Raw genomic sequence first — 22,179 nt, forward strand, 5'->3', positions numbered from 1 at the left:
CAGAGGTGTGGATATCTTGTGCTGCCCTGGTTTATGTGATAAAGATAGGGCAAGGTGTGCCTGCTTTGTAGACTACTATGTACATTAAGATGATCTGTGGCAGTATGCAATTATGTGAGAGTCTGAAATTAGGTTGGCTGCGTGTGAAATGCTGGCAGGTGGGTCTGATGCACCTGCAGCCATTTTTGCCCAGGCACCATGCGACAATAGATGGGGCTTCCTTGATGTGGCATTGTGGCTCTTCAATATATCTGGGTAGAATTATACATCTCAGTTCATTTCTGAGAGCCAATAAGAAGTCCGTTAATGTGGGAGGCAGGGACAGTTCTTACCATTGCTGTTGTTCGTTTTCTTCCAGACTTTGCAGTGGGAGCCCCATTGGATGGCGATGGCAAGGTCTACATCTATCACGGCAGTAATTCAGGGTTTGTCACCAAACCTGCTCAGGTCAGTCTCCCTTATCCCCACCTTGCAGTAAAAGGGGAGCGATTTGGGGAACACTGCATTCCTGTGGCCTTCCTCCCATTTCCCTCTTGGCTGTGCATCCTTCCTTTGCTCTCACCCCAAATCATGATCCAATATATCACCACTACTACCCTGTTTTGCCCCCATCATCCTCTGCAGATTCTGACTGGGGAGAGTGTTGGCGTCAAGATGTTTGGATATTCCTTTTCTGGAGGGTTGGATATTGATGGCAACCTCTACCCAGATCTCCTAGTGGGATCTCTTTCCAACACAGTAGTCCTATACAGGTGAGCATTAAAAAAAAAGGACAGAGGAATGAATCCTCATTGATTTGAGATGCATAAAATACATTGCAGTACAGCAACTAGCCCTATGGATTCACAGTCATGACCGTATTTAACCCACAGTCTCACACAGCTGCTTTCCCTTAAGAAGGCATGGGGTGCTCCTCTTTCACTGGGAGATTCTCTTGTCCTGTCTTCTCCTGCTTGCAAGCAGAAGACCAGATAGCAGGAGGAGATCCCTGTGGCAGAGCAGACCCAACAATAGAGAGTCAGTACAAGTAGCAGATAAGATCATACTGGAGCATCAGACCCCCGGACAGCCCCATGCTGCCTATTTAATCCATCAAGGTCTGGCATAGCTGTACAATTTGTCATTTTTGCCAGGTTCAGTGCAGGAATTTGAGACCAAGGTGGGCTTAGTGATTGTATGATTCTGGCCCTGAGGGGTGCTGACTTGGGGGAGGCTTCACTTTAGGGCTCTCTGGGTGGCTAGGTTTTGGTTTCGTGACCACTGCCTGGTGCCCCCATTGCCATGCTCCTTGTCTCTCAGGTCCCTCTATTTCACTGATGCACGTTGGTAATTTTTTTTTTTAGACTCTGGACTTAATAGTCTTGCAGCAGTGGGACTCTTTAGATAGCAATGTGCACTGTTTCACTTCCTTTGGAATGGGATAAGCCAGGGGCCACGACACATCCATGGGCTCTGTACAGAATCTCCTGAAAGCTGCTGACCACCACATAATCTATGGTCACCAAGGGATGACACCGAAACTGTAGTCCAAATCCAGAACTCCTGCAGCCAAACCGTTCTGCAAAAGAGATTGCTTATGTCAGCACAGGAAGGTGGCTGGCTTCTGGACTCCATCACCACTGTGATGTGACTGTTCAGACTTTTGTAAAATGTCCTTTCCTTCTGCTGCTGCTGCTGCTGCAATGTGTGTCAGAAAGAGGCTGATAGAAAGCATGGACGTTGCTGGGACTTTGTAGGGGGAAACAGAGAAAGCAAGACAGGGAAGATAAAATATCTCTTCGCTTACATCTGGGAGCTTTCCCATCCTTACTTGGATGTTCTGTTGGAGTTTCCTCGAATGCACAGCAAGCAACAACCTTCTTAAGAACACTGCATTACCAGGCAGGGTCCAATGACACACCCACCCACCCACCCAAATTTGTCTGCAAGTGATCCAATCTCTTATGCATGTCCAATCTACATTTTAGATCCCGACCTGTCATCCGCATCTCCAGAAATGTCACCATCTCCCCCCAGAATGTTGACCTGGAGGCTATGAACTGCCGCCACCATGTAGGCATTTGGTGAGAACTAGTCTTCTTAATGCACAGTCTCTTTCCTTGCTTCTTTGCCACTCTTCCCGTTCCCTTTCACAGGTGATGCCAAATGGTGCTTTCAAGAATGCGCCTATACACCTGTTGCCTTATCCTCTTGCATGTTGTTAGATATGCCCCAGTTTGAAATCACACCAGTGCAAGTAGATAAATAGGCGGTAAGATAAACGGTGTTTCCGTGCGCTCTGGTTTCTGTCACAGTGTTCCGTTGCTCCAGAAGTGGTTTAGTCCTCCTGGCCACATGGCCCGGAAATCTGTCTGCGGACAAACAGTGGCTCCCTCGGCCTGAAAGCGAGATGAGCACCGCAAACCCCATAGTTGCCTTTGACTGGACTTAACCGTCCAGGGGTCCTTTACCTTTTTACCTTTATCTGATCCAGTGGACCTAACGCTGTGCCAAACCCTTGCGTGGCTCTACGGGCAGGATTTTTACAGTCACCAGAGCAGAGCTATCTGATGGTTCGGGCACCTTGTTTTTCTGGCGCTGTTTGTCCAGTTAGCATATCTCCTGCCAGAATCCCACAGTGCAGGTGTGGTCTTTGGGGTACATCTAACGATTTGGGGGAAGTCTCGATTTTGCCTAGGGGGAGTGACACACTTCAGTGTTCATAGGCCTCTTAATCCAGGACTAGTCCTCTTTAAGTCTCGAAAAAGGAGCTACCCCATACCCAAGATATGTTCAGGCCTACTGAGCTCAGGAGAGTTCTACTGTTAATAAGAGTTTCTTCTCTGCTTCCTTCCTTAGCATGGATGTAAGAGCCTGCTTCAGCTACACTGCCAACCCCCCAAGCTACAGCCCATCCATCAGTGAGTATTGGCTGGGCCTCCCCAGTAATTACTTGTTGCCTTGTGGTGCTTAGCTAGGTTACAAGGCAGCGCACTGTGTTCCGCACCCCCCTGTTGCATCTGAACTTTTTAGTAGTATCTGTCTCTCAGCACTGAGATAATAAGCAAACCCAGGAGATGCTGAATCCTGACACCAATAGAAGCAGCTTTCTGTCTCTTCCTCTTTTGCCCTCTCCCTTGCCCCAACTCACAGCCTCCGCTCCTTCCCCCAGTGCTTGAGTACACTTTTGACGCTGATACTGACCACCGGAAATCAGGCCAGGCTTCCCGAGTCACCTTCCACAACCAGAAGCCCACAGACGCTGAGCACCAGTTCTCCGGGGTAGTGGAGCTGCCCCAGCAACATGTCCGTTCTTGTACCAAGGCCACACTACAGCTGAAGGTGGGTTTCTCACTGGAGCACCCCTGGGCTGCCAGAACCACCTGCAATAGCTTTGGGAGCTCAGCCACTTAAAAGTAATTGAGGAATAAAAGAACTTGGGAGTTGATGGGAGCGGTATGGCAGCCCTGTTTAAGCACTAGGCTTACAACCCACACTATCCCTTCCACACCCCCAGCTTTCTTGTATCCCTGAGTTAGAAACCTTGTTCTGGGTCACTGGGTGGTATACAAGCCAATGGGACGCGGGTGGCGCTGTGGTCTAAACCACTGATCCTATTGGGTTTGCCGATCAGAAGGTTGGCAGTTCAAATCCACATGACGGGGTGAGCTCCTGTTGCTTTGTCCCAGCTCCTGCCAACCTAGCAGCTCGAAAGCACGCCAGTAAACGGGGTGGTGTTTCCATGAGCTTTGGCTTCCATCACAGTGTTCCGTCACACCAGAAGCGGTTTAGTCATGCTGGCCACATGACCCGGAAAGCTGTCTGTGGACAAACGCCGGCTCCCTCGGCCTGAAAGTGAGATGAGCGCCGCAACCCCATAGTCACCTTTGACTAGACTTAACCATCCAGGGGTCCTTTACCTTTCTACCTTCATACAATCCCATGCTGCGTGTCAGGAGGGAGGAACATTTCTTTCTGACAAGGGCCACGTTCCCTTGACTGTAATCTGTTTAGGGGCTGGATAGGATCTGAGCAGCAGGGGGTTGGAATTTGTTGCTGTTTTGTGGGGGGAAAGGGAGTCATGGGAATTTTCTCTCTCCATACAAAACAACAATGCCCTCTATTGCAGGACCAAGTCCGGGACAAGCTGCATCCCATTGTGGTGATGATGAACTACAATATCAAGCATGCCCGCAGCAAGCGCCAGGCCCATGGCGCCACGCTGGGCCCACTAATGCCGGTGCTGAATGTTGTGCCACCCAGCACTCAGAGGACAGAGGTAGGCATGTGTGACAGCTGGTTCCAAGGCTGAAGCCTGGATCCCCTTCAACACGTGAGCAGCAAAGGCATGTTTCATTGTGAGAAACAAATGAGGAGCCTTATGTCTTGCCATTGCCATTTATTCTGTCTCCTCTGTGTATTTGGCTTGTTCAGAGATCTGCACTATGCATTGGGTGGCCCTATAGCAGTTTTTAAGTGAGTGCTTTCCTCCTGTAGGGGACCTTTGTAAGAGTGCCTCTGGAGCTGCACCCGCTTGTAGCTCTGCCATGCCCACCCATACCTTTTCTGTTCCCCCAGGTGAATTTCCTCAAGCAGGGATGTGGGGAGGACAAGATCTGTCAGAGCAACCTGCAGCTGAACTACCGGTTCTGTTCTCGTGTTGATAATGCTGTATTCCATCCCCTGCCCAGGTAAGAGCAGGGTATGAATTATTACCTGGCGGTAGCATTGGTATAATTGTTTGGTTTTGCTGTGTTTTCTGTTCTTGTAAATCATGGGGTGGGGGTGGGGGCTTGCTGGGGCTGAAAGGTGGTACAAAAATGTTTTTATAAAAATTAAAACAAATAATTTTAGCAGGAACATTTCTGGTGTCACACAGTAGTTGTGAGTGAGGAAACACACAAGTTGCTGTGCCTTACCGTGCATCTCCAACACAATGGCATCCCTCCTAGATTTTTGTGAAGGGATGCTGCAGAGGTCAGCCGTAACAGGGAGCTGGTTGAGACTGGGACCAGTTCATGTAGCCATAATCCAGGCATCTCCAAACTTCGGCCCTTCAGATGTTTTGGACTACAATTCCCATCTTCCTCTACCACTGGTCCTGTTAGCTAGGGATCATGGGAGTTGTAGGCCAAAACATCTGGAGGGCCGCAGTTTGGGGATGCCTGCCATAATCCCCAAAAGACCCAAGGCCTTCATGGTAACCTCTCTTCCTTTCCTCCAGAGGCGACGATGGCTTGGATGTTTTTTCCATGAGTGACCAAAAAGTCGTAGCCCTTGAGATCCATGTCACCAACTTTCCTTCGGATGCAGCTGAGCCACAGCGGGATGGAGACGATGCCCACGAAGCCATGCTGCTTGTCTCTCTGCCACCTACCTTGTCTTATTCTGCTTTGCGCCTCTATGATGCCATGGTACACATTGGAAACGGCTGTAATATACTGTATAGTCCACAGAGGGAAGCATAGGAAAGAGCTGGTCTATGGGATTGGCTGAGATGGCACTCAGAATAGATGCTTCCAGCGGTGGCTGGTGCCCTTTGGGACTGGTAGGGCAGGCCAACAGTAGGTGGTGCCAGAACCAATGAGAGGCGGAGCCTTGGGGGAATCAAGACAGGTTTGTGGAACAGTGCCTCATTTACCCTAATAGACCAGCCTCCACCAGCTACTTCCGCAAAGGAGGCAGCTACCTCTGTGGTTGGAGGCTGACCAGAGTTTGAGTCGCTGACTTCCAAGGAGGTTGCTTTAAATATTTGTGCAAAACGCAATCGCCCTGCTCGTAAGCCAGAAAAGGCTACCAGAGCTGCTTACAGTCAAATGGTTTTTTTTTTTAAAAAAAAATGCAGTCCCCACCCACGGGCTTACAAATACACAATTAAAATACACAATACAAAGGGAATGGCAAGGGGCAAGGGGAAAGAGGCAAATTCAAGCACCAGTTCTTGAAGTTCTTAACACGATCGTAAATAAAAGCTAGGGAACACGTTTGGCAACTTTTGATGGTAACTTAGAGTAGTATAGGCTATTGAGCTATTATTTATATAGTTCAGGAGTGGCCAACTCCCAAGAGACTGCAATCTATTTACAGAATTAAAAACTGGCAGTGATCCCCATTTTTTAGGGGTTCAGGTCAAAGTTTTTGAGCTTTTTATTTTTTTTTAGGGAGGAGGAAAACCCAATTTTTAAGGGTTTTAGGGGAGAAAGAGGAACAGCCACTCACCAACAAATCGATGGGGAAGGGAAACAAACAGCCTCACTGAGTAAACTCCGTCTTCCATCCTGCAGATCGTGCAACAATGAAGGGCGGGGCGAGGGGGAGGGGGCGATGGACCGCAATCTACCAAAACGTCCCAGGGATCTACCAGTAGATCGCGATCATCCTGTTGGACATCCCTGATATAGCTCAATGAGTGACAATTTCCATATCTTTCCATTGCTTCAATCCTTGCCATATTTTTCTGAATTATTTGCAATCTGATCTTTGGGGTGTGGAAATTGTTCGAGCCGAAAATATGCAGTCATTTATTCTCATCACATTGTTTGGGAACTTTGGTGCAGGATTTAGATCGGTGTGGGTTGGTAGGTTTTGTTTTCTTGTTAGCATAGATCAACACACAGCCCTGCAAACCTTCTGGTGATGAAATAAAAACCTTGTCTTTCACAGGAGAAGGCCCCAACCTGTATGTCTAACCAGAGTGCCTCTTATATGGAATGCGAGCTTGGGAACCCCATGAAACGTGGAGCACAGGTGAGGTTCGGATCGGCACCACCACTCCCTCCCCTCCATGCTTCTTTCGCAGCTCTTATTTTCACCTTAAACCCACTCCATTCCTCTCTTCAGGTCCGGTTCTACCTTGTTCTGGAAACCTCAGGCATTACCTTGGAGACCACCGAGCTGGAAGTAGGGCTAGAACTTAGCACGTGAGTAGGGCATCCCTTCCTCCCCAGAATTGAGCTTGCTAGATCCAAAGCAAAAGCACATTGCAGGAGCTCCTCCGCAAGCAATGCAAGACCTGTACGAGCTTATTTGGGTAAATTTACAAACGGTGGCCCCGAGCTCGGATCTTGCAAGGTCAGCCTCCAAAAAAATATAAACTGCTAAGCAACTTGGGTTTGCTTATGTTTTTGGAACTCGTTGATTAGGTATATTTTGCTGTCATCAGAGGATTGTAGAAATTCCTTAGGTCAGGGGCTACAGAGAGGCTGCAGTAGGTGTCAGGCAGTTTATCAAGGGAAAGAGAGGGTTCAGGTAGCAGAGATTGGCATGTGGTGGTATCAATCCCTGTCGGGCTTCTCCTGTCCAAACTGGTGTTTATTGCAGCTGTATTCTGCAAAATATTCTTGACCAGTGCTGTTTTTCAGGGGATACTCGAGGGTACGCAGTATTGGCACCACTTTGTGGTGTTGTTAAAAAGTGCGGCACTTACTGTAAACATGGTGAGTACCGGCACCTATTTTTCTAGGGAAAAAAAAGCACTGTTCTTGACACAATAATTGCTGGTTGGTTTAGCCTGCTTTATTAGTTGTTCTGCCATACTTCCCCAATAGGGACACGGGTGGCGCTATGGTCTAAACCACTTGGGCCTGCCAATCAGAAGGTCGGTGGTTCGAATCCCTGTGACGGGGTGAGCGCCCGATGTTCTATTCCAGCTCCTGCCAACCTAGCAGTTCGAAAGCATGCCAGGGCAAGTAGATAAATAGGTACTGCTGCGACGGGAAGGTAAACGGTGTTTCCGTGCGCTCTGGCTTCCAACACTGTGTCCTGTTGCGCCAGAAACGGTTTAGTCCTATTGGCCACATGACCCGTTAAGCTGTCTGTGGACAAATGGCCTCAAAGCAAGATGGGCGCTACAACCACACCGTCAGTCACCTTTGACTGGACTTAACCATCCAGGGGTCCTTTCTCTTTACCTTTCCTTTACTTTCCCAGTGCTACCACATTGCAGTCCAGAGGGGCTTTAGTACAACAAAATTAAACCATAACAGTTGTTGTAAAAAACCGTACGAGATGTCGGCAGCATATGCACTGATAGGAAGCATTGTGATTGCCCTTAAATCTTTTAGGCACAGACAATATTGAAAGTGAGCTTGCATATGATCACCATGATAGCATAACGAGCGCTAATCAGCATGAATGTGCAATAAAACATGCAGGGCCGGCTCTAGATATAGTCCTGGTGGTGCCGGGCGCCGGGCTGGCAGGCAGGGCGCTGCGCAGCAAAGCCGCACGGAAGCCGTGCTGCGCGCTGCGAGGGCGCCGGAGCGATCTCCGCGCCTCAGCGCCAGGGCGCCCGACCTGCTCGAGTGCCCTAAAAACATGGTGTCTGGAGGGACCCGTAAGCTGAACTCCTCCAACTCTCCTCTCTCCTACAGGATCTCGGAGCAGCCTGGGTTGGCCCCAGTGCTAGCACGTGCCCACGTGATCATGGAACTTCCTCTCTCTGTTTCTGGGTAAGGGTCACATGGAGATAGTTCACATCCAGTTCAAGTCAATGCAACTTCATTGTCAGAGTGTTAAAACGTTTTGCATCTGCTGTGAGATACATTCAGAACAGAAGCATGCATGATAAAAAGCCACCTGGAATTTAATACAGTGGTACCTTGGTTCTCAAACTTAATCCGTTCCGGAATCCGTTCCAAAACCAAGGTGTGCTTTCCCATAGAAAGTAATGCAAAATGGATTAATCAGTTCCAGACTTTTAAAAACAACCCCTAAAACAGCAATTTAACATGAATTTTACTATCTAACAAGACCATTGATCCATAAAATGAAAGCAATGAACAATGTACTGCATTATAACATAATTAAGACAGTATTGTAGATGATAAAAATTAAAATTATTTTTTTTTCTTACCTGCACTAATGAGAGTCATTGTTTGGATGGGGGGATTTTATCGATTTCCGCAATCAATCAATCAGTAGCTGAACTGGGTTCCACACAGTCACAAAAACAAATTAACCAAAAAAGCCTCAAAAACAAAAATGCAAAAAAATAGCAAAAAAAACACCCAACTTAATCCATTCCAGAAATCCATTTGTCTTCTGAAATGTTAGAAAACTAAGGCACAGCTTCTGATTGATGCAGGTGCCACGGAAATAATAGCCGACAGCCGCATTGGATGTTGGGCTTCCAAAAAATGTTCAAAAACCGGAACACTTACTTCTGGGTTTTTGAAGTTTGAGAACCAAGGTTTTTGAGAACCAAGGTTTTTGAGAACCAAGGTACCACTGTATTTGCTCATGGATCATTCTTTAAAAATCCACCTTGTATTTTAAATTTTGATATAACAATTCCTGCATGTCATTCTTCCATGAAGCCCATTCCAAAATGCTGCAATGGTGGAAAAGTTGCACTGTAAGAGGAATCACATGCAAATGTGTTAAATATGTGTACAGTATTTTGTTCATAAGAGTATGTTGGGCTAGCTTGATACACAAGTCAATCCCCACTCCCAGCCTGCCTTGACCTTCTCTGCCAATCTCGGGAACTTATTTTCTGCCCTCATGGGTAGTGAACTGCACACCAAAATAAATTGGTTCTGTCCTGAATCATTGGTACCAGGGGCAGTGCCATTTATGTCTCTTGCCCCCCCCCCCGAAAATTTAAATGGGGAGGGACTGGATGTACATTTCCAATATAGAATATAAAAAACAAATAAAATAAAACCTACATACCTATTAGGTCCATAAATTACTGTACAGCATATATTCAACAAAAAACAGCGACAATTTGTTGTTGACAAAGAACAGCTGGACATATAAAGGGCCCCATTACCTTCAGTAGCTTAGGGAGGGCCTTGTCAAACCTAAATCCGGACCTGACCAGGGGGCCTGTTCACATGGCCAAAGAGATTAAATCGAAAAAGCTACGCTGCTTGTGCAGAAAACTCAATGCACATCTATACAGAGCAGATTAACAGAGATTGAGGTCACGTCCACCCCATACATTTAAAGCTTTCTTATACCTCTTTGACCTTCATGACTTCCTCAGAGAATCTTGGGAACCCTAACCCTAACCCCAACCCCAACCCCAACCCCAACCCCAACCCCAACCCCAAACGATGTGGGGAGACCTGTCACAGAGCTGCAATTCCCAGCAGCTGTGATGTGGCCTGGGCTTCTGTTTCTCCAGCTTCCCATGCACTCTCATCTAATCTAATAATCTGTGGTGTAACAGTTAGAGTGTCGGACTAGGACCTGGGAGAGCAAGGTTCGAACCCCGCTCGGCCACAAAGCTCACTGGCCGACCTTGGGCCAGTCACCGTCTCTTAGCCTAACCCCACCTCGCAGGGTTGTTGTGAGGACGAAATGGGGACGACGACGACGACAACCACATACATCACCTTGAGCTCCTTGGGAGAGAATAAATAATCTAATTAATAAATGATCTCTTTTTTTCTGTAGAGTGGCCGAACCAAATAAGCTCTTCTTCAGTGGGGTGGTGCGGGGTGAAAGTGCCATGAAGAGGGAACGTGAGGTGGGCAGTCCTGTGCTTCTCCAAGTGACGGTAAGTGACACTTGTCCCCTCCAGATCAGAGAGTTTGCAACCACTTCAATCAGAGTATTTCTAGAGTATCGTAGCCAGTTACTGCTGGAACGCAGGAGGTTTGGAGGTGGGGGTCTGCTCTGAATAGGGAATGGGATCTAGGCTGTTTGAGATAAAGAGACTGTGGGTTTTTTTGTTTATGGTTGCTGTGTCCTCCCTGTGCAACTACCGATTTACTTTCTTCCTTTATATATCAATGGGAGCACGTCAAATATCCTGCTCCAATAATCTTAAGCAATCAAGCAATCATTTATTGTGTGTCACTAAAAGCCATTTCAAATTCAATTACAGACCCAGCAAGCCAATTAAAACCTGTTAAAAGAAACATTTACAATAAGTTAAATTAAAGAATCGCCTGCACAGTCTACAGCATTGTCTTTTGCATAGCTGGCACGAGTACTTTTTTAGTGACTTTAGGAAAATAGGGCTGCCATGCATGTGACAAGTGGATCACAGTCAGATAATAACCAACATATTTTCACCTCAGGGTTCTGTCCCTGTGGCGGTGCAAGCATCTGTTCCAAAAATCTCTTTCTGGGGATTTGATGGAGCTGACAATGGGGAATATAATGGGGGAGATCTTCTCCCTCACCTACCCCACAAATGCAAAGAATAGCAAAGAATAATCTTAATCAAAGTTACTTAGATTAATCACCAAATATGTATGTGCCTTTTCAATGCATATTTATGGATAGTGGGGATTTCACTCGTGTTAATAGTTATTAACAATTGGAGGGGGTACTTAGTCAAGCTTAATGCAAAGCACACAAGTGTAACCTTGTTTATATGGAGTAAAACCCAGGGGGTGGCGCGAGGTTGGAGGAGGAGTTTGCTTCCCTTCAGCACCCAGTTTCCCTTTCATTCTCCTCCAACACAGCTTGTCCCTCTCTGTCCACACACCAGGTCTCAAACCAAGGCCAGTCCCTGAAGACGCTGGGCTCAGCCTTCCTCAACGTCATGTGGCCCCATGAAATTGCAAATGGAAAGTGGCTCCTCTACCCACTGAAGCTGGAGCTATCATCCCAGCCTCAGCATCGCACGATCTGCAGCCCAAAACCCAACTCACTGAATCTGGCTCTGGTAGGTGTCGTGGGAACTTGACAAACAGGGGTTGCATGATAAACAGGCAATGTTGATGATAGCGGTTGCCCCACTCATCTCCTCTCTTCTGGGCAGATATGTCTTTGATTCTGTGGTACTAGTTGCTGTGGTGTTTTTTAAGGTTCATTTGTCGTTTTCATGGTGAACATAAAAATAGTAGTCAGGCCCACATGCTGCTGCCAGGTTCTTAATAAATACCTGCTGTTTGTAATAGTGAAAGCACAATTAATATTGTGTATTCATGATTTCTCCTCGGGATGTCCAAACATTGCCCATTCTTTTTTTCCTTTTTTGCACTTATTTTTGCCTTCCTGGGTGGAAAATTTATCTGCAGAAAGAGATGTGGCTTTTTGTTTTTGCGTTGATACGAAGTGCACAATTCCTGGTTTTTGTTGCACTCTGCGTCGTATACACAACCGGCAGGTGGAGCAATTCTAAGTGGGTCTGGGGAGGGGTCAGGGTAGCTATGTGAAGGGGTCTTTGTGGGCGCCTGTATGGAAGTTTTGCCAAGCTCTTCAGCCTGGTGGAGCTGAACATCTTTCATTCCCTCCCTCCCCCTTCATTGAAAGCAACTGGGTGGAGGAATATCTGTACCATCCCTAGGCTTTGGTGCCCTGGGCTTGCTATCACCAGTAAAAACACCTGTTGATTTCTTCCGCATGTGCAGCAGAAGCTCTGCAGCGGCATAACCCCTGTCAGTGGAGACTTGTAGGTTTCCCACAAGCATCTAGTCAGCTACTGAGAACAGGATGGAAAGTAGATGGGCCACTGGTCACTCATCTGTTCTTAGGAGACCAGTGGACAGACAACTCTGCCATAGCCTAACTCCTCCAGCAACTACCGTGTTTCCCCTTTTTTAATACGTAGTCAGAAAGTAAGCCATGGCAGGGTTTTTAACCATTTGAGAGCTATAAGACATACCCCGAAAATAAGCCATACTTCCGCACCAGCTAGCAGGACCCAGCATGCCGGCCACGACAGGAGGAGGAAGCCTGCCGGGTCGGGTCAGTGCCCGGAAGCGGCGGTGGCTGCTTTAGTGCCAATAAAGCGTGCAGCAGTGCCGCACGGAGCACCAGCCAGCAGGACCCAGCTCCTGCAATGCCGGCCGCGGCAGGAGGAGGAAGCCTGCGGGGTCGGGTGGGTGCCCAGAAGCGGTGGCGGCTGCAGCGCTGACAAAGCGTGAAGCAGCGCCGCACGAAGCACCAAGGGCACGAGCGGCAGGAGGAAAGAGAGAGAGGCTCGTTACTTGCGGCACTTTAAGAGAAGCAGCCAGAACCGATCTCCACATTCCGAGCCTCCCTTTTGCGCGTGCGGGCATGTTAAAGCCCCGATCACTTCACTCCCCACTTCTTCCTCGCCATCCCTCCCTTTCACGCGTTGCCTTGACCCCGCAGCCCCCCTCCCTGGCCATCTTCCCCTAAGTGCAGCGCTGCTTCGTGAGCGCTGCAGCCGCACGCTCTCTGTGTGTGCTGCAGCCGCACGCTCTCTGTGTGTGCGCGCGTCTCTTTCTTTCTCTCCCTGTGCGTCCGTCTCTCTCTGTGTGTGCGTGTGCGCGCGCGTCTCTCTCTCTCTCTCCCCCGTGCGTCTCTCTCTCTGTGTGTGTGTTTGTGCGCGTCTCTTTCTTTCTCTCCCCGTGCATCCGTCTCTGTGTGTGTGTGTGTGCGCGCGCGTCTCTTTCTCTCTCTCCCCCGTGCGTCTCTCTCTGTGTGTGTGTGCGCGCGCGTCTCTTTCTTTCTCTCCCTGTGCGTCCGTCTCTCTCTGTGTGTGTGTGTGCGCGCGTCTCTTTCTCTCTCTCCCCCGTGCGTCTCTCTCTCTGTGTGCGCGCGTCTCTTTCTTTCTCTTCCTGTGCGTCCGTCTGTGTGTGTGTGTGTGTGTGTGTGTGTGTGCGCGCGCGTCTCTCTCTCTCCCCCCCGTGCGTCTCTCTGTGTGTGTGTTTGTGCGCGTCTCTTTCTTTCTCTCCCCGTGCGTCTCTCTGTGTGTGTGTTTGTGCGCGTCTCTTTCTCTCTCTCCCCCGTGCGTCTCTCTCTCTGTGTGCGCGCGTCTCTTTCTTTCTCTTCCTGTGCGTCCGTCTCTGTGTGTGTGTGTGTGCGCGCGCGTCTCTCTCTCTCCCCCCGTGCGTCTCTCTGTGTGTGTGTTTGTGCGCGTCTCTTTCTTTCTCTCCCCGTGCGTCTCTCTGTGTGTGTGTTTGTGCGCGTCTCTTTCTTTCTCTCCCCGTGCGTCTCTCTCTCTGTGTGTGTGCGCGCGTCTCTTTCTCTCTCTCCCCCGTGCGTCTCTCTGTGTGTGTGTGTGTGTGCGCGCGCGCGTCTCTTTCTTTCTCTCCCTGTGCGTGTCTCTCTCTCAGTGTGTGTGTGTGTGTGTGTGTTTGCGCGCGCGCGTCTCCCCCCCCCCACAGAGAAAAGGTTCCGCTTCGGCTCGTCATTCAGCCGCGCGCGCGCGCCAGGGGCATGGGCCCAAGCCTCGTCCCCCTCGCGCTTCCCTCACAAGCATCTCAGAGCGGGACGGGTCACGGCCTCCCTCCTCATTCCTCGGCCGGCGTGAGAGAGCCCGGGGAGCAGAAGGATCCCAGGTTTAACCCCCAGGTACCCCCAAGTTTGAAATTCTGGAGAGCTGCTGCCAGCCTGGTTGACAGTAAAACCTGGATAGCACAGTAGGCTAGAGTGTGGTGTTTATAATGTGCGCGGAAGAGAGCACCGAGTGTCCTGAGCCAGTGGGACCCAGTTGTACCAGCACTTAAAAAAAAAGACACCCCCTGAAAATAAGCCACCGTGTGTTTTTTTGAGGGAAAAAAGTTATAAGACGGTGTCTTAAAAAAGGGGAAACACGGTAACATGGTGGGAGAGGAGGGGGCCAGGATTGCTTCCTCTCCCAACCAATGAAGTTTTGTTAACTAAATCATAAATCAGTCCCTGTCCACAAGGATTTGTTCTATGCTGTTTCCCATACCAAGACACGGTCAGGTTCTAATCACTTCTGTTCAAAAGCTCCATCTTCTGTGTGCAAAAGCATAGGGCTGGCTTTGTTTCACATTCTTCTTAATTCAAAAGCACAGAACTAAAGTTAATCTAATTCAGGGATCAGCAAACTTTTTCAGCAGGGGGCCGGTCCACTGTGCCTCAGACCTTGTGGGGGGCCAGACTATATTTTGGGGAAAAATAATAATGAATTCCTATGCCCCACAAATAACCCAGAGGTGCATTTTAAATAAAAGGGCACATTCTACTCATGTAAAAACACGCTGATTCCCAGACCGTCCATGGGCCATATTTAGAAGGCGATTGGGCCGGATCAGGCCCCTGGGCCTTAGTTTGCCTACCCATGATCTAATTCATCAATTCACGTGTGTATCAGTTTGCTGGTGTTTTTTTCCTGCCTTGTGTCCAGTGTGTGCGTTTAATGGATCCTCGACAGTTGCCTGCAAATCCGTTGCCTGCCTGAGGCAGCGGTGAGGACCAGTTTTTGGTTTGTGATCAGAAAACGACACGTTTCTGAAGTGTCCCCAATCCCTTGCTCTTTTCTTTAGGAGCCTCTTCACCAAGGTAGGAAGAAGCGAGAGGCCGAGCCGCCTGAGGTGCCCACTAGCCGGCCACTGACTTATTGGGGAAAGCAAAAAAATGTCACATTGGTGAGTGAGATTTTTCACGTTCATAAAAGACGTTGAAAGCATTATGTCTGCTGCCCCTCCACTCAAATTTTGCTGTCTCTTAACCTGTTTTTCATTAAACAACCTTAAACACCTGGGTTTTGATGGATCACTGATGTGTAGGATATAATTTCCGGCAAACCGACTGGTACTAAAATCCTTGATGACTCTCTGCCTCATGCTTCAGGACTGTGCTGTGGGTACTGCTCATTGCCAGCTCTTCCAGTGTCCTCTCTACAGCTTTGACCGTTCAGCTGTGCTCAGCATCTGGGGCCGTCTCTGGAACAGCACCTTCCTAGAGGTTAGTTGGGCTCCCCCTGTTCGATATTAGATGAACAGCAATATGTGCAAACCTCTGGAGTAGACCTCGCAAATTAAGGACTTCTCCCTGCCCAGCTAATTTCAGGTCACAAAGAATATGTTTTAGGGAGTATCTCCATGAATTGTGTGGCTTGGCTCACAGCAGTAATTTCTTGCAGTCCTAGATGGGAGAGTTCCACTTAAAAGGGCCATTTAGAATCTAAAATGAAGTCACACATCGGATGCAAGGGAACCATTGCAATACTCATGGCAATGGTTTTCAGCATCCTAATTGCAGGCTTGTCCATTCCCTGGGATAACTCTGTTGGTAGAGCAGGGGACTCTTAATCTCAGGGCCATGGGTTGGAGCTCCACATTGGGCAAAAGATTCCTCCATTGCAGGGGGTTGGGCTGGATGGCACTCAGGGTCCCTTCCAACTCTACAATCCTATGATTCTAAGACTTTTGGTTATTCTGAGCCCTCTTCCCTTTTTGCCCTTAGGAGTACTATGACACGACATCGGTGGAAGTGATTGTTCGAGCCAGCATCACCGTGAAATCTACCATTCGCAACCTGGTTCTGAAGGATGCCACGGTGCAGGTACGGGAGCCTCGCGGCTTAGCTCATTTGCCCCTTGTTATTTTCCTTGCGCAATCTGAAATACTTTGCAGCCAAGGACAATTTGCATCTTTAGGTTGTGAACTGCCCTGTGATCTTTGGGCGAAGAGCGGCGTACAAATTTAATAAATGAATAAATGATTTCTACAGTTATGCCTTTCTCACTGTTCCCCCCCCCCCCCCGTTGCTGCTGCCGGGTCAGAGAGAAGGGGAATCTTAACCGAAATCATAAATAAACTCAGTGCAGTTCCACTTCTCCCTGTCCCAGTAAAATATGCAATGCCCATTTAAAAAGGGAGGGGGGAAGGATACGAAAATGAGGAGCGAGATACTGTCCAAGAAAACCAGCCTTTTAAATCAGATATGGGCTTTTATGCACATAGCCCAGAGTGTTGCTAACAGTATGGGATGCCATGCAGACTGAACCTCCTCCCAAATAGCAGCAGCAGACTGTCCAAAGATACTACCAGTCTGTAAGCACCCTTAGTTTGATCACAGTCTTTTGTTTCAGAAAGTGCCAGCGATAGTGGTGCCTGTTCCTCAGAGAGGGAGGTGGTTTTACAGCCGAGCTGAGCAGTGGCTTAGGCTGCCATTCTTCACCACGTTTTGGCCTGCTCTCTCACTTTCTGCAACTTGCTTTCTCCCCCCCAGATCCCAGTGATGGTCTACTTGGATCCCAGCATAGCCGTGGCACGAGGCGTGCCTTGGTGGATCATCCTCATTGCAGTACTAGCTGGGATCCTAGTGCTGGGGCTGCTCGTCTCCATCTTATGGAAGGTGAGCTGGCCTGGAGAAAGGGGCAGCGGTGACCAGGGTGTTTCTGTGGGGCTTTGCCTCTCTTCCAGGGGTTGTGGACTCTCCTTCCTTGGAGGTTTTTAAGCAGAGGTTGGATGGCCATCTCTCATAGATGCTTTAGCTGAGATTCCTGCATTGCAGGGGGTTGGACTTAGATGACTCTCAGGGTCTCTTCCAATTCTACGATTCTACGATTCTGTGATGCTGGAGCAGAGTTTACAAGGTGGTTCCAGTTTACTTCACCACACTAAAATTTGAATCTGGGCATCAAGGGTCCATTATTGCAAATAATGGCCTTGATAAAGACCCTTGGAGATTATTCCCATTGCAACAAATGTCCAACCCCTAGACGCTATTCCCCACAGCCATAGAGCCCCAAGGTCACATCCTTTCAAAACGATTGAACCGTATCAGCTGGGATTTACATTTTGGAGTTAACTGCCTGGTGGCAGGCAACCTAAAGCCTCTACCCATGGATAATGATGGGAGATGGATTCCGCTTGAGGGGTACCCATGAACACAGATGAGTCTTAGGATGCCATCCTGTTGCTGCTGCTCAGGCCTTTAGACCCCATCCTTGGAGACAGATCATATGCAAAGCTGATAACGCCATTCATACTTCTCCTCGCTCCCAGTGCGGCTTCTTCAAGAGGACAAGCCGGGAATCCAAATACTCCGCGAACTATTACCGGGCTCGGCTGGCCATACAGCCGTCTGATGCCGATAATCAGGCCATGGAGGCCTAGCGGTAATGCCCGGCCTCGCCGCCTGACTGACCCCCTGCTTGTACGTGTGTAGGAGTGAGGGCACAGATGTGGGAATGGGAATAACAAGTGATGGAGTGCTCTTAATGTGAGCTCACTAAAAATATTAGTGCATGTGCAAGCAAACAGCAGGCCAGTGGACTTCCAAGTATGCCCTCAGTGTACCCGGGAGTGTGTGTGTGTGGAGGACTTTGTAGATCGTAACATACAAGAGTGATTACCATTATTTTGTGCATGTGGATTTCTTGGCGGGTTGCAAGGGTGTTGACTGTTAAAAATACATCGCCATGAAATAATCCACGGATGGTCAAGGACTTCAAGAAGCACTAGCACCAAAAGCCTAAATGCTGTTGGAAATGACGGCATGTGAGAGTGTAGCAGAATATAATTCTGCAAATGCCTTGAGAGTCAGGTGAGTGCCTGCAAAAAAAGCAGGAGTGTGAAGTACTTAGCTGCTACTCAGGTATGTGCTCACAAGTGCAGATGACAGTCGACAAAATCTTCGGGCTAGTTAAGATAGCTGGTGCCTGGATGGCATTGCTGGGCACTCAATGAGTCCCTAAACCCACTGCAAACCCCTGAAGCTCCCTACCTCTATTGTATGTTCTCCTTAGCGTCACTGCTTGTTCTAAGTAAGTCAGCAGCTAGTGGCAAGGACAAGGAGCTGCTACCTATCCTCTCTCTCTCTCTGCATTGGGCCCATGGTTTTACTTTATGGGAACAGATGCCCTAATTCAGCACTTCTGAACCTCCAGTGTCCAGACATGCAGGTCCTTCTATCTGGTCTTGTTTTATCTCCTCCATCCCAGCAAGCTACCACAGCAGACAGGATGTGTATAGCCAAAACACCTGGCTCCCCATTAGGACTGCCAGAGTATCTGCCTTTGCTCAGAATATTTCGTGTGCTGTAGTAGCACTGGGGAAACCTGTGACTCACCAGATGTTGATGGGACTCTTTCTTCCACCAATGGTAGCCAGCATGACCAAGGGCCAGGAATGATAGGAGTAGTAGTTCAATGAGATTTGGAGGGGCACAGATTCCACCCTACAAGCCCAGAATATGGTAAACATCCCCCTGGATGTGGTGCAAAAGTGCAAGACGCTTTTCAGTAATCGGCTAGGAAATGCATACAGGAGGGGAAATCTATAGACGGCTGCAAGGGGGTGAGAGTGCCCTGATGAATGAATCCTCACAAGTGTTTGTAAGTGTTAAAGGTGCATGCTAATAGGCTATGTCTTCCCGATGCATGGTGTGCCACGCCAGGGGATGAAGAACGGGGTCTGGAGAGGACCCCTGGGAACATACATCACCACCGCTGGTTACAGCTGCAGGATGCAGCCCATGGGTTGGTGGCAAAACAGCGGGCATCCTGCCCTGCCTTCCAGCAGTTCCATTGGGGAATCTGTTCATTACTTTCATAGATTGAATATTGTGGCTTCTTCTTCCCCAGCTTGGCTTCTTCAAACGTACCCGCTACCATGAAGACAAAGTGCCGCAGTATCATGCAGTCAAGATTCCTCACCAGGAGCGCCAGCTTTTCCGTGAGGAGAAGACGGGCACCATTACCAAGAAGGACTGGGTCACTAACTGGAATGCGGAGGGCGATGGTCACGTTCCTGTCTCGGCCTAGATACATCCCTGCCCTGCCCTCCCTGTGGCATGCTTCTGATTGGCAGAGAGAGCTGCTACTGGATAAACCTTTGTGTTGACACCAGCCTGGCTGATAGTAGGGTTCCTTGCCTGCTCTCCTCTCTGGAAGATCTGCGGACACTGGACTGCCCCTTTCTTGTGGGGGATTCAGCAGAGATTCAGGGGGACACGTGCTTAGCCATGGAGGTTACAGTGACAGATTCTGCAAAGCCAAAGGTTGCTAAGGATATTTTTTTTCTGGTATTCTGCTTTTCCTTGCAAAGCTGGGCAGCAGCCATGTGGAAAACTGAATGAGCAGCAGGAGGAACCCTCTATTTCTAGTTTCCTAAAGCGTTTATCTGCTGGGAAAAGAACTTTGCATTTTGCTGCTGAGAGTTGGAATAGCATCTATCACTGTCTACTCTGCTGCAAATGGGGCATACATTTGCTACAAGACCTGATTCTTTGGGAAAGAGAAGAACCTGGATTCCTTGGGTGTGTTAGAGGGGTTCAGAGCCAAAAAAAAACCCCACACCCAACCACCCCTGGTGAAGAAGACAAGAGATTCCCCCCTTCTTGAGCAAGATCGTTTTTTTCATGCTAGCTTTTTGTAATTTATTTTGTCTAACTAATATTGGAGAGCCTTGATGCCTGAAGTTGAGAACTAGGTTGGGTTTGAGACAACATGCTTTAGTGCAGGAGTGAATAATCTGCAGTCTTCCATATGAAGTTAGACTCAAGCTCCCATCAATCCCAACCAGTCCAGCCGAAATGGTGTGGGATGATGGGAAATTGTAGTCCAGCAACATCTAGAGAACCACATGTTCTCCATCCCTGGTGTAACAACAGAAGTTCTTCACTAACCTTGGTGGCTCTCTGGTATGGTTTGCAGCTTTCTTCAAAAACAAGGACGGCTATTGTCATTCTGGAAGGACATCCCTGCCAGTCTTAATCATATGCTAATAACCACAGCCTGGGTAGGGGACAATGTGGCAAGGGCAGGGCCTGCAGGAAAAACGTTTTTAAAAATTGTGCCACACAATGAATGCAGAAGGATACCTCCCAGCCCCTTCACTCTCTTCCTTGGTCACCAAATGGCAGTGGCAACTTCAGTTGAGTTGTCACACATGCGCACTTGCACACACACACAACCTCACAACCTCCTTCCTTGATGGCCTAGACAACTCCCCTGCCTCTTTGCCCACAGTTCCTTCTTCGTAACATTGGTATGCAGTGACCTGCCTCACTAGGGTAGTGTGAGGATGATGAGCAGGATAAGCAAAATACTTCACAGCCCTTATTGAGAACGTCACTGAAATTTTGGGTGATAAAAATGGCAGCCAGGGTCAAGCCCCCTACCCTTATCTGCCACACCCTCCAACATTTCTCCGATGAAAATAGGGACGTCCCATTCCATAATGATGATTTTACTATTTATAGCCCACACTTCTTACTGGGTTGCCCCAGGCACTCCGGGCAGCTTCCAACATATATAAAAACACAATGAAACTTTTTTTAAAAAAAAACCCTTTCCTATACAGGATTGCCTTCTGACAACTCGGGGGTCGGAAAACCCTCCAACATTTCTCCAATGAAAATAGGGACATTCTAAGGAAAAGTGGGACATTTCGGGATCAAATCAGAAACTGGGATGGTTTCTAAATCAGGGACGTCCCTGGAAAATAGGGACACTTGGAGGGTCTGATCTGTTGAACCACACTGTTGACATAGATGTTTAATGCAGGAACAAAATGGATTTCTTTAAATCATAAAGTATCAGAAGTTGGTGGGCGTATGAGACACTGGCTTCCCAGTATTCTTACTAAAAGGGTAAGCTCTAGAACCCCTTCTGACCACTCTTCAATAAGAACAGGTGCCTATAACCCCCTTTTTTACTGGTGTCCTTAGCTCCTACATTCAACTCCATGCTTTCCAACAAGCTGTGCCTTTCCCCAGGCCCGGGAAAAAATGTTAATGCTAATATGAATTTTGCGGGAAGGACCATCCCTTCCAGTCTCTTGTCAGAAGCAAATGGTGACAATTTGCAGACATTCATTGCTTTCAGATCTACCTTTTTGTGATTGCTGTTTGTTAAATAACAAAACTACCGTTCCCAGGATTCTCCGCGACTGTTAAAGTGGTACAGTGCTTTAAATGTATGGCGTGTGGATGTGACCAGAATCACCAGTGGGTAGAATAAGGTGTGGAAAAAGCAGGGCAAGAGCTTTCCACCCTGGAACATTTACTGAAATTCATAAAAGCAAGGCCTTGCAGCAAACCCATTAAACCCACTGTTAAATGGCTTTTGGAAGGGAGACCAGTGTTAGTGCAGTGGAAACGACAAAGGACTATGGCCTCTGAAAAGACTACAGATCTATCGAAGCATAAGTTCTCCAGTCCACACTCCAGTTTATGCCACACAATAAATCTGGTAATCTTTACTGTATTGTGCTGCAAACCTCTTTGCTGTTCAATGACTGCTGTGATCAGGGTCTCAGCCGCAGTGGGTTTATGTTGCGTTCCTCAGTAGGTTCGCAGCAAACTGGAAATGGCTGGCTGATAAAAGGAGCACAACTCCCCTACTTGGGCTAAGCAGAAAAGAAAGGAAGCTCACAAACACAACCTCCTGTGTGATATTTGGATAACGCTACTTGAAAAACACAGAAGGCATCTGCAGATTGAAAACCAGCCTCCTGCTGAAGAGGTGTAATACATTAAGCATGAAACTTATTAATAACATATTTGGACAGAAATCCCTCAGGGTGATATTCAGTTGCAAGGGACATTGAGGAAAGGCTCTCGGCC

General features: G+C 48.3%; 1 protein-coding gene across 7 annotated transcripts in view; it reads left to right on the top strand.

Moving 5' to 3' along the window:
• Positions 1-21,815, top strand: part of ITGA7 (integrin subunit alpha 7) — a 62,338-nt gene extending 40,523 nt beyond the window's left edge. For 4 of the 7 annotated variants that reach the window (XM_088661390.1, XM_088661389.1, XM_088661394.1 and 1 more), the window contains 18 exons: positions 359-447; positions 625-752; positions 1,968-2,063; positions 2,839-2,900; positions 3,152-3,321; positions 4,109-4,258; positions 4,558-4,670; positions 5,204-5,393; positions 6,643-6,726; positions 6,820-6,899; positions 8,352-8,429; positions 10,384-10,486; positions 11,429-11,605; positions 15,147-15,248; positions 15,454-15,567; positions 16,069-16,167; positions 16,837-16,962; positions 19,196-21,815. In XM_088661390.1, the coding sequence (XP_088517516.1) occupies positions 359-447; positions 625-752; positions 1,968-2,063; positions 2,839-2,900; positions 3,152-3,321; positions 4,109-4,258; positions 4,558-4,670; positions 5,204-5,393; positions 6,643-6,726; positions 6,820-6,899; positions 8,352-8,429; positions 10,384-10,486; positions 11,429-11,605; positions 15,147-15,248; positions 15,454-15,567; positions 16,069-16,167; positions 16,837-16,962; positions 19,196-19,375 (2,141 nt within the window). In that variant the 3' untranslated portion in view covers positions 19,376-21,815. Of the gene's footprint in view, positions 1-358; positions 448-624; positions 753-1,967; positions 2,064-2,838; positions 2,901-3,151; positions 3,322-4,108; positions 4,259-4,557; positions 4,671-5,203; positions 5,394-6,642; positions 6,727-6,819; positions 6,900-8,351; positions 8,430-10,383; positions 10,487-11,428; positions 11,606-15,146; positions 15,249-15,453; positions 15,568-16,068; positions 16,168-16,836; positions 16,963-17,615; positions 17,767-19,195 lie in introns of all 7 variants that reach the window. The other 3 variants (XM_088661392.1, XM_088661393.1, XM_088661391.1) reach the window with 2 other exon arrangements.
• The last annotated feature ends 364 nt before the right edge of the window (positions 21,816-22,179 follow it).

Source organism: Zootoca vivipara, chromosome 2 (genome assembly GCF_965207765.1).
Source record: "Zootoca vivipara chromosome 2, rZooViv2.hap1.1, whole genome shotgun sequence".
NCBI lineage: Eukaryota > Metazoa > Chordata > Lepidosauria > Squamata > Lacertidae > Zootoca > Zootoca vivipara.